We start from the raw sequence: 12,408 nt of genomic DNA, 5'->3' as shown, positions 1-12,408 counted from the left end.
GAGGGAGAAAAAGTGACATTAATATGAAGCAGGGCCCTCGTGTCCTGTGGTGAGCTCTGGGGCATAATTGGCTTGTGTTGGGGTGTCAGCTTGCTGAAGAGGAGATAATGGGGGCTGCTGCCAGATTGGACCGTGTGGGGACGGAGACTCTGGGAGGAGGGTGCCCTGACGTTTCTTTTGCGCTTTCTCTCTCACTCTCTCTTTTCCCCCCACTTTCTCCTTTTTGTGAATGAGCCCCTCAGCCTCTCCTGACCCTCCCTCCCCTTCTCCCTCTCATTCATGGCTTTGCGAGGCTTTGTCACAAGGCGATGGGAACCCAGGAACCTGGCAGCCACCGCCTGCCCTTCTAACACCTCTCTGTTCAGAGCTCCTCTTTCTTCTTGCCATTCTCTCTCTCTCTCTCTCTCTCTCTTTGTTTTATTTGGCCCTCCATTCCTCTCACCATCCTTCACTCAGGCCTACTTTATTTTCCACTATATCTGTTTTATTTTCGTTTCACCCTCTTGCTTGCTCTTTCCTTCCATCCATCTCCCTTGTTCCCTCCCTTCCCCATCACTCTATCACATCTCTTTCCTTTCTCTGAAAAAAGCTAAACTACCCCAATTTTGGGCAGGGCTGACGAAGCAATGGGGAGGATTAAGAAATGCCGAACAAAGGAGAGAAGGGCACGTAAAGAGTAGAATTTATTTATGGAAAAGTGAAGCTCATTGGCATGAATGTGGTGGTGGGGGACCAAAAGAGAAGTGTCTTGGTGAGAGCCCATTGCCTGCACTGCAGGGTAACGTTCACATTCCCTTCAGCCTTGTGCCCCGCGGCTTTTTCCTAACCTTGGTTTTGGAGCCTTCTCCCCTTCCCTGCTCCCTCTGCTTTCTGGCGGACATTTGCATGGCTGTGTAGGGAGTGGGAGAGCTGTTCTCTTAGTCCATACTCGCACTCTGTCTTATGGCTGTCGCCTTTGCAAATTGCTGCGTGATGCATAGTGCCTGCAGTTCAGTGAGTCTGGCAACCTGTAGCTCCTGTCTCAAGAGTCTCCATTTTTTTGGGAGATTGGTGAATATTTGGAAAATACCCCTGATAAAAATAACACATATATTTCAGCCTTAAGTAATATGGAGAAATATGTGAAACACCCCAAAAAGCTTTCTGAGGTCAGATTTGTAGGTTTATTTGAGACTCCTGTTTGGGTTCCCCTCTGAGTGCAGGCTGTACTAGAACGAGACGCCAGCTGTTCTTAAGGAACCAGAAGGATGGAAGAATTTTGACCATAATTTATCAGTATGACTTAAAAAGGTTTGATTTCTCCTGACATGGACAAAAACAGTGTGTTACTAAGTTGACGGGCATATGTCCTGCTTTGTTCAGAAGAGGCTTTGGAAGAATTACCTACACAAGACTCTGTAACAGCCTTTATTAGGGGGTTCTAAAATGCCCTGTAATCATCTCTTCTTTCACGGTGTATTCTTTTTAGAATGAGCTTATGAACTGACCAGAGCCCCTCTGACCTTCTCTGCTGCAGGGAAATTGCCTTCACCAGACAGCTGCATAAGCAGTCACCCAAGCTGGCCTACTACTACCTGGGCTTTTACATCCACTCCTGTCCCAAGATGCGCTACAAGGTACGTCTCCCTTCTCATCTCCCCATGAGTCGCCTTTGAAATACTCTGACCTGCTGCTAACTTCCATAATGCGCCACCTTCATGTAATTGCTAGCCTGCTATCATTTCTCCTGTCAAACAAATGAGTTTTCTATTTAGTGTGAAACCAATCCACTGTCACCTCTTTTCCCATGTTGTCCATCTTGTTTGTGTTTTTTCGGTGGAGCCCACGCCTCTCCTATGTGGCTGTGACAAACCCATTGTAGCAGCCCATTTTGCTCCCCCTGCGTCTCGAGCACTTTCATACTCTTTGTTCTTAAAGCAAGCCCATGCACAACTCCCCAAGGAACAGCTGTTCTGCAGGCAGTGGGCGTGGGTGTGGGTGTCACTGCCCTCTTCTCCACACTCTAAGCCCTGTGCCAAAGGGGGCTGGTACAGCCAGGTGCTCCAGAGGTCAGGTGTTGATGTCTGACTCTCCTCCATGTCTGTGCACACCTTCAATGTAGCGTTGGGTTTCCTGTCCTCTCCTCCTTTATGTCTGCCGTTGTTATTGCCAAAAAAAAAGACTGTTGCTTAGCCAACATTACTTGTTAACATGTGAAATGCTCTTCCAGGGATCCCGCTAGGAAGAGCCAGGCTCTGAAGTACGGAGGATGGGTCGGAGAAGGCTCTTTCTCCAGCCTGTCCTAATCAGCTGGTGTGTCACATGTTGAGTGTGCTAGTGTGTGCAGTTTGCCAGAGCCAGTAACATCGCTGAGTGCTATACCAAAGAGATTGCGGGCACACAGAGGCACTGTGGCGCTCATCGACCACATGGCAGAGTCAGTGCTGCGGGTGGGGGTTCTAGCTGATATACTGGCAGTCAAGTTGATGAAAGGTAGCTTGTCAACATGTAATCTGCCTGGACATTGTTTACATAACAAGGAGAGGGAGAAAAAAGGAACAGCGCTCCCATTCATAAAAGAAATGAGGCTTTTAATTCATTTTTAAATACACACCATTGTTAACTGTAACAGCCGTGGAGCTGCCCACTGTGGAGTTACCAGCTTCCATGGTCTTATTACTTTGTGTGTTTCTAGCCTGTGCAGCTTCTATCTGTGGCCCTCTTCCAAAGTTACCTTGGTAATGATCACTAACTTTGATCATTGCCAAGGAAATCCTACCGGGTTATAAAAAGACTAGGTATCTGGCACTTTCTTTTGCTGATTTTTGGGGGTTTTACCTGTTTTTCCACTGCTTAAGTACACTCCAAAGTCCCCCAAAAACATGTGGTGTTGTGTTGTTAGGTGTCAGTAATAGCTAAACAAACAAAGAAACAACAGTTTTCTGATACATAAAAGGACATTAAACAGGGAGAGGTAGCTTTGTAGCTTACTAGCTATCTATCCTTAGCTATGATGGTGTTAAGTGCAGTAGCTACAGCACTGAAAAGCTCAAACACATACATGCATTTATTTACATTGCTCCTAGCGTGGCCAGCCGGTCTGACTTGGAAGTGTAACTGCCCAGTATCTGTACATTAAAAGGTGAAGTTGCAGTGGTGTCCAGTCTTTCATATTTGAACATAGTCTGCAGAGCAATGATCTGGAAAGTCCATTTTCTGTCTCATTCAAATATAGGAACTGTAGTCGTTCCAGATGGCACAAACGCCTGGGCTTGTTCATCTCTCTCCCCATCTCTCTCCCCATGTTTTCTAGCGTATATTCCCCATGTATTCCCCTTGCGCCTTCAGACCCACAAAACTGCAGAATTCATCAAAACCACGTGTAGCATGGCAGCTGTGGGCTTGCATTTCAGCCTCGAGCCTCTCCGTGGTTAGGCAGTGGAGAGTAGGGAGGTGTGCATTTACAGTCAGTAACGCTGGCCAACCCCCCCCCCCCCCCCCCCTTCAGTGTCGGCATCAAACCCATGGCCTGCAGTGGCAGTATTAGCATTTTCACACGTCTGTTTCAGCTTGGCCAGTATGTAGTGAGAATGGGGAACAGCAGTTCAAGTTGGGCCTGGGTTTGTCAGAGCGTTGGGGGAACAGAAGATCATGTTGGGCCCCAGGTTTGTCAGAGCGCTGGGTGAACAGGGGACAGAGGAGGATCTTCGTCCCAGATTTGTCAGAGCGTTAGGGGAAAGGGGGACATGCTGAACCGGTAGTTATCCTCTTTAAAGGAGGGGCTGCAGAGAAGGGCTAGCGAGGACGTCTGGAGGGACCTGCTTAAGTACAAAAACAGGTGCAGCTGGCCATACAGAGGGCAGGTTGGCGACTGGTGCTGGGCGTGGGGGGATATCTGCCGGGCCACTGAACAGCTGATTCATGTACATTGGTGGGAGATGGCAAGAGACAAGGAGAATGTAAATAAAAGTGATGGACAGAGAGAGAATGAGAGAGAGAGACAGAACGAGAGAGAGAGAACAAGAACAGACACAACTGGAGAAACCATTAACGGTTGAAGAAGAGGTCAGGCTAGAGACTGCTACTGCTGTTCATAGTGTCACCTGAGAGTCTCTCTCTCTCATACACACACACACACATACCCCTTCCTCCTACACACAAACACACAGAAGATCTCCCTTCAAATCCATTCTCAGAAGATTTCTTTCTTCTGTCTGCTATGGGCACGCCATTTGCGGAAATTCACAATGCCTTCAGATTGCTGATATGTGCTTTTAAAGGGGCCGTTAGACTGCTGATCCATTTGATTGCGCCAAGAAATGGCCCATTCATCTTCTCCTTTATACCCTTTCTCCATTCTGGTCTTTCCCTTTTCATTCCCTCTTTTTTGCTTTTAGTTCATTCCTAGTTATCCCAGATCGTGCTTGATATTCACTTATCTTGTATACTCACTTCACTCTATGTAGAAGTGTGTTTGTGCGACTGTGTACTTTCTCAGTCCACCATTTCTCACAGCATCCAGTGTATCTGCATTGCATTGACTGTGAAGCCCCTGTGTGCTTTCAGCCTCCTGTTGGCAGAGGTTCTCTGCAATGCTAAGTGTGCGCATGAGAAAAAAGAGTGAGAATGAGTGCTTTCACTCTCATCCTCTCTACCTCTAGCTGCGTTTGCGCTCATATCTTTGCTTTCTGCGTTTTGCTGCACATAGCTGCAGGCTGTACGGCTGCTTGGAATTTTGAGAGTGCAGATCAATTTCCCCTGCCCCACCTCCTCCCCGTTAATCTACTGCGAGTCCAGCCCCTCTCGCCGTTCTTCTCGGCCTCCCCCCCGTAGGGCGCCCGCTTCACGCCTCTGCACGTCACGCTCAGGACTGCTGCTCGTTAACGCACGGGCACGCTGTGTTATTTTGCCTCCCATCATCACCACAGGTTGAAAGTCCCTCACGGCATGCAGGTTTCAGCTGCAGACCTCTCTGGCCCACCACCCCTGGTAAGGGCTCAGCACCCGCTGGTGCTTCATTAAAACCTCCACGGTCCTGGCTATTGATCCCTGCTGGAAGGCTCTCAGCAGGCCCAAAATCCCCTCAGCCCAGAGCCGCTTGCCTCTTTGTGGAGCGGCTGGGACACTCCACCCTCCCTTGCTAGCTCTGTTGCGAGGCAACTTCAGGCTTATCCTCTCAGCAATTGAATGCTTCAGGTTGCCCTACCCAACAAGTCCGTCTCCGTCTCTTTGCCCCCACCTTCAATTTTTCAATAATTCTAAATTACAACGCAGCTCGTCTGTGATTGCACAGCACTTTGGCTGTTTTTGACATACGTGAAACAATGAGTGTGGTTGAACTGCAGTTTGAGGAATCTGTGAACAATACAGTGTTCTTTCCAAAGGAACACTCATATTACGGCTGCGTTGTAAATCCAGGGTCCTGGAGGACAAAAGCACAACTGTCACTGTCCGCTTATTTATGGACTATGCTTCATGTGCACAACAATTTCAATTGATGGTAATTGGCTCAACCAGATTTTAAAATTTATTTATTTTTGCTTATTTATGTTCCCTTAAAACAGGCATGTTTGAGCATTTTGCATGTGCAGGTTTGTCCAGCCAAATGTCTGTCTGTTGTTTTAGTATTAATTGTAATACAAAGCTAGTGAGTCTCCTCCAAAGTTCAGTTGGGTGGCAGCTGGACTGGTTTGCGCATACACCATTACAAAGCTGTAGTTTCATTTACATCTGGTATGCCCAACTTCAATCCTCAGGCTTGGCAATCTGTCACCCTGAAAAGTTTAGTTCCAACCCAACTCTTAAAACATCTATTCACCAAGTCCCCGTGTAGAATTAATATTAGTGTCAGGTGTGTTGGAATTTAACTGCAGGGTGATGGATCTCTATCTTTGGAGATGGGCTTTCCTGGTTTACATGTCTTAAGGTGGTCCATCTGCTTGACTCTTGATAACCATTCGCTGTATCACAATGTTAAACTCCATTTTTATCTCATAAGCTCTTAAGAGTCATCTAATTCTAAGTATTCACATCCTGGTGTCCATAGTTACAGGTAAAATTGATTGGTAAGCCAGTTTGTTGTCTTGTTTCCACAATATTCATGAAACGCATGGTATCTCTTAACTTTTCAAAGCTTGCTTTTAAAAGACGATGTTTGTGTTTACGCTTTATTCCATCTTCATTCTTTTCCAGCAGTTTGAGTGCAAGACATTTCATTAACAAATTTTTTTATAACGCTTTAAAAGCATACTGTAGCCAAGGCTGTGTCCCATAGTAAACAAAAACAACCCATCTATTTGCCAAAGGCTTTAACGACTGCCCCTTCAAAGGGCACAAAGGCCCTGACTGGGCCCTCTGCAGGAGGGGTGTGCCCAGTGCCAGCCTGCTCCATTCCCCAGAATCCAGCCTGGGCAGATTGCTTTCCAGTGTGAGATGTGACTTCCTGGCCCTGACTGCTTTTGCTGTGTTCCCCGTGGGTGGAGCGAATGGCTGCCTGGTCCCCAGTTGCCCGGACCCTGTATCCAGCTCACTCAATGGCTCTAATGGAGTGGAATGAGCGCTGCTGTGGGTTCTGGTGGGAGAACGCTCCAGAATATCGGCGAGAGCCACTCTGCCTCCCTCGGCCAGATGTTCCACAATTTCCTGTTCATTCAGGGGCCCAGCTACAGGAAACAGTTGACTTGCTACCAGCCTGGGGCAACATTGTCCTGGGCATTGTTTAGAATTTGGTGGTGGTCTGGAAGTGCACCCTACCCGAAAGGCCTTTTCAACAGATATGCTGTCACTAGCACTACCATAGCTGAAATGGCACTGAGAATTAGAAACTACTTTAAGACATGTAAATGATGGACATATTTTAGCCAACAGCTTTAGTTTTTTATCTAAATATTGTCCAAAATGTCATTACATCTGCATCTCTTACAGTACACATTTAAAGTGCATATACAAAATTCTCTTCTCTGCCAGTTTAGCCTGCTTCAGCATATTCGTATAGAAGAGTACTTGAAAGAAGATCCCTCTAGTGTAACAAAAGGGCACTGCACAGGAATATTGCCTGTCCTTGAGTTAGCTTAGGCTGTGCTGCCAGGCCTGTACTAAAATATTTGTTTGATTTTTCATTATATTATTGCTGGTCTGTGAGGCAGAAGAGGTTTTTTTTTTTTTTTTTTTTTTTTTTTTTAATTATCTGTCTGTCTGTTGGTCTCTGTCTGTTAGAGACCATATTTTCATCCTATGTTCTGTGATTTCATTTATTTAAAAAACACTCAAAATAATTTTTATAGTTAATTTTTGAGATCCTGTGTTTTTGTCATTACCATGCTCTGTAACCGTGCCACACTTAGACGGTCAGTCACTGTTTGTATCGGATTGTGTGTGCTTACAATCATATTTAGCCATGATTGTAAGAACAGACTGCTGAAAATTTATCACCTTTGTCAGCCCTCTCCCTCCCCTGCACTCTGTAGCCTTCCAATGGGCCCCTCTGCCTTGCACAATATTCTCACGTTGCCCTATTCAAACCATTTATTCCTGTTTTTTTTTTGTTTTTGGTTTTTTTAATATATATTTCCACTTCTTCGTTCCTCTTCTCTGGAGGAGCCAAAACATGTTTGCATGTCTGGCTTTTTATTCTGCTTGTGTGCGTTAAAGGCGTCTTGATAGTTTTCCATAAAGTATATTTATGGTCACAATGTGAATAATTATCTTGTAGTATATAAACTGGAAAGTTGTGCTTTAGCCTATAATGTGTACTCTCTTATACACACACACACACACACACACACACACACACACACACCCTCACACGTGTACACAATTCCTATGGCTCTGTTGGATAAAGCTTCTTACTCTTGTTAATGTATCTGTGAAAGAATGTCTTGTATTTAGTGCAGGAAGCCATTAAAGTTTCCACTGAGCAGGAGAAAGAAGCAGTGGAGAAAGGGGAAGAGAAAGGCAGAAAGCGCGGAGAGACCCACTGCAGTTCGGGGCCAAAAAAAAAGAAAAGAGCAGTGTGTTACAGGGCCAAAATACCCCAAACATGAAAAGACGGTTATTTCTTTTCTCCTTTATTTACAAACATTTTATTTTTTGGAATTTGTGGATGGAACATATATTTAAAATGCATCTTCATACCATTGGGTAGTTAGTTTTAATTTGAGTTCTCTTTTTTCATGAACTGCTTTATTTCTCACAGGCAAAGTTTTGTCCAAACCTAGAAGAGGACAGCCCCTCCTAATCTCTACACATCTCTTTATAGCAGACTTCTTCTTGTCCTGTTTTTCTTACTGCTCCTTCTGTTCGTCTCCCTCTCTCAGTACACTTGTGTAAATCTTCAGGAATGCTGAGGCAGGTGGGAACAAGTGCTTCTGAACTGAAATGTCTGCCTTTCTCTCTCTCTCTCTCCCTCTCCTCCCCCATCCCCCATTGCTCTATCTCTTACTGTGCTACTGAGCAGAACTCTGTTTAACTATGTATCTATTCTCCCATGCAGGCATGCATGCCCTTACATATTTGGATATTTATCTTCTGTTTAGAGGATTGGAGTCAGAGCTTTCAGCAGGCTCCAGTGTGGATTCAGGGAGTAATCCCGTTCCCTCTGCTCTTGGCTTGAGGGTGTAATACTGCTCCCTCTGCAGTGTGGTTGTAGGGAATAATCCAGCTCCCTCTGCAGTGTGGCTTTTGGGTTAATCCTGTTCCCTCTCCTGTGAGCTTCGGTGTCCATAGTTCATAACAAACAAAAGAAAGGCTGCTGTTTACCTATATTCATCATTAGCGGTGTTAGTATTTTTGGATCAGAACCTTGCCAACCCTCAGGCTTTCGTGGCTTGCAGAGACATGGCATCAGCCCTATGGACCTGAAGGCTTTAAATTTCCTTAAATATCTCCCTGGTGGGGGGCACCAACAGGGGTCAGAGTTTGAAGGTGAGGCCATACAAGTGAGTCTGCCTCCAAAGAACAGAAGTAGAAGGGGGATGTGGGGCTAGCGAAGGTCGTGAGGAGGGGAGTGGTGTTTGAAAGTAAGAGTTTCGATGTCAGCGTGAACGTTGCCAGAACGGTGTGGCAGGCAGCCCTGTGTGTTTGGGTTGTCATTAACTGGGACTGGGTTTATTTTCAGAGCCATGTGTTTAGGCTCCGTGTGGAGGGGGTTCAGAGGTGTCTCTCCGCTCTGATAGGGAAGATATGGAAGAGCAAAGTTCCCAACAGCAGGCTTTAACAGACTCCCAGTACACTGGCGTATGGCCTCAAAATTAACTTTTGTGCGGGTTTATTAATGTTGTTTCAGACTTTTTGCCGCACCATTTTTCCCGTGTGTTCCCTGGAAAGCATGAGGGCTACACGTCACATCCCATTAGTGGATGTGTTTCAGTTCAGAAAACGCAGTGTTACTGTTTTCTGTAATAGCACCATTTTTGGCCAGGCCCCATTTTGTGAGTAGAGTGCTCTGAAGTAGTGTGTGCCACTATGCAGGGAGAGGCAGGCGTTAGACCCTCTCTCTGGCCTTACTGAGCTGATGCTGCACACCAATAATGGGGTAGAGAGATGCAGACAGGCCTCGAGAGCCTGTACCCATAAAACACTGCCCTGCTGAAACGTGACCTTGTAAAAATATTTTCCCATCATTAAGCTGTCATCCATAGAGTCACTGACACATAGCTGGGCCCAACATGTGTGTGTATATATGTGTGTGTACCAGGGGAGTCTTGGGCTTGATTGCCAGCCAAGGTGGTATATTTATTTGAAGTTTGTCCTTAGATACTATGTCATGTATGGTGAAATCTCTTGGACTGTGATTAGTATAAATTTCTCAATTTTTGAACACAACTATAGACACACTCAGGAGTTGTTATGCATCTCATTCATGTCAAGCAGGACTCCAGAGTGGTACCAATGTGTTTGTGTGTTTTTTGTTTTTTTTTTTTGTGAGAGAGGGAGAAAGTGTGTGTGTGTGTGTGTGTGTGTGTGTGTGTGTGTGTGTGTGTGTGTGTGTGTGTGTGTGTGTGTGTGTGTGTGTGTGTGTGTGTGTGTGTGTGTGTACTTTTACAAGTCAGTGTGTGGTAGGCTTCATCCATTTACAACCTCTCCATCCACTGTGTGTGTGTGTGTGTGTGTGTGTGAGAGAGAGAGAGAGAGAGCGCGCATTTGTGCATGAAGTTTTCTACGTATCGCTCAACATTGTCCTCATGTCAGCCTTGCAGGGAGGTCTCTGCTGTTTGTATTGGTTCATGTGAATGCTAGTGAATGTGGAAATATTTGTGAGCTGGCTAGGGTCTGACAGCAGCTGATAGTGTAGTGGTCAGGGTTGGAACAAGAGGCAAACCTGGCCTCTATCACCAAATCAGGGACTGACCCTCAGGTCTCTATGGGCACGTCTAGGTCCTTCTCCCAGGGCTAGGTCAACACCCCTAAAGTTCACCCCAGACCTGACATTCTTTTACTTTGGAACAGTTTACAGCAGGATTTGAAGAGGCAACCTGAACCAAGATCAGCACTCAGCCCTTCCTGACCAGTTATGCATGTCAGCCAGGTGTATTTATTTCAGTTCAAACAAAGGGTGCAACATGGCAACAGTGTTTGTCCCCTTTGTCTGTGGGTTACTGCTCGGGTGTGAGGACTCATGGGCAAGTGAGCACATGCGTCTGTCCCTTTGTGCAGAAGCGTATCCTTATTTTTCAAGTGTGTGCTCATGGGTTGTGCTGAAAGCCTTGGCCTTTATGTCAGGAGAGATAGGCCAGCTATTGTTTGGGCCATATAGAGGAGGGGAACTAGGCACAGCATGGTAAATGTTTAGACAGGTTGCTATTCTATGCTATGACCTCAGTGCAAGCCAGCTTTACTGATTGACATTTCGCTGAGCATGTGTTGTGCATTCCTTAAAGGTGTAGGATTGACTTCATTGTCTAGGTGTATTTTCTTTGTCTTGTTCTTCTTTCTTGTTGTTCAAAATAGAACAGTGTTTGATGGATGACTGGGTGGAAGTGATTTTTCTAGTCTCACACACCTAGTATTCTTTACTTGCATCCATTTAGTTCACTGGGCACACGGTTATCTGCAGTGGCTTATACAATGTGCCTGCCTGCCCCCCCCCCCCCCCCCCCCCCCCCAACTTCGTCTGTCTGCTTTTTATGGATGTGGTTGAAAAGTGAAAGGGAGAGACGCAGAGGAAATGGGCCCCAGATGTGCATGATATTGTAGGGAACAGGGAAGAACCAGCCCCTTGCCCCATGGACACCCCCTCACCCCAGCCTCCCATTTGTAATAGGAAGGTAGGTGTTAGACCAGAGAAGGAACCCCTATGTTGGGACCTTGGTTTCAGTTTGGAATCACACATCATTAGGGTAATACCAAAAAAAACACAACATAATACAACAGCCAGCTGCAACAAGCTGCTAAATCACAGGCAGCTGCAACAAGCTGCTAAAAGGTAAAATTGATTTTAAAGCCAGTCTCTGCTTTCTTTTGTCAAAACACAAGTTCTCATTGCATTGCAATTGCACTGAGATGTAAATCTGCTCAGTTTTGAAAAAAGATCAGTCTGAGTAAAGCAGTCATGTAGCTCTGTTGGTTTGCCTGAACATGTATTGCCCAAAGCTTCAACAGCATGTGCAATAGGTGAAACGAAAAGAGTGGACCTACACATCAAAGCTTAGTGAATGTAACATTGTGATTGTAACCCTGAAATCAGTTTTGCAATACAAAGTTGTAAGGGAATTCTCAAAATTGAATTCTGATCAGAGATCAACTCTTGGGAACCTTTCAGCCCAGTTCAGTCTCTTGGGGCCAATGCAAGGTTTTATCTTTCACTAGGATTCTTAGCCAGCAGTGCTTTTAGAAGACTTATGTTGCTGATTAATTGTTTTTAAAAAAACAAAATCTCAGGTATAAGTCTGAGGGCAGGCCCTGTCTGCGGGAGGATGGGTATGGGAGAGAAATTAGGTGACAAGTTTGAGTACGATTTAGCTGTTGGTTTATTAAATCTCACTTCAGGTCCGAATGACAACAGGTTTTTTATTTTGTCTTGTCGGAGCACATGAGAGGAATGAGGTGGCATTTTTAAGGTTGTGTGCGCCTTAGCTGTCAGCTGACTTGAAGTTTTACTCTTGCTCAGTGAGAAAAGAACAGTGTTTGTTTTTTAGTCTTTCCTTTTCCTCATCTCTCAGGTATGCTTTCTCAGATTAACAGTGCCCTGCTTAATGATTCATAGACCATATCATTACGATAAATAAGTCAAAGCTTCACCCAGCTTGGATTTTCAAATGTTCATCCCCTGAAACAATGGTACCATCACTGATGCCCAGGCTGATAAGAGCTCACGTACACACCACCTGCCTCCTGCCCACGCCACACTGAATTCCATCCTCGCATTGACCTCTGTTCAGCCATCCTGCCTGTTCGCGCGCGTGTGTGTGTGTGTGTGTGTGTGTGTGTGTG

General features: G+C 45.6%; 1 protein-coding gene across 6 annotated transcripts in view; it reads left to right on the top strand.

Moving 5' to 3' along the window:
* Positions 1–12,408, top strand: part of ate1 (arginyltransferase 1) — a 57,000-nt gene that overhangs the window by 28,827 nt on the left and 15,765 nt on the right. For all 6 annotated transcript variants that reach the window (XM_081725100.1, XM_081725101.1, XM_027028026.3 and 3 more), the window contains one exon: positions 1,517–1,616. In XM_081725100.1, coding sequence (XP_081581226.1) covers positions 1,517–1,616 — 100 coding nt within the window. The remainder of the gene's footprint in view (positions 1–1,516; positions 1,617–12,408) is intronic.

The sequence above is a fragment of the Electrophorus electricus genome, chromosome 12 (genome assembly GCF_041902795.1).
Source record: "Electrophorus electricus isolate QZ-2024a chromosome 12, ASM4190279v1, whole genome shotgun sequence".
NCBI lineage: Eukaryota > Metazoa > Chordata > Actinopteri > Gymnotiformes > Gymnotidae > Electrophorus > Electrophorus electricus.
This window is presented reverse-complemented; position numbering and strand designations above follow the sequence as displayed.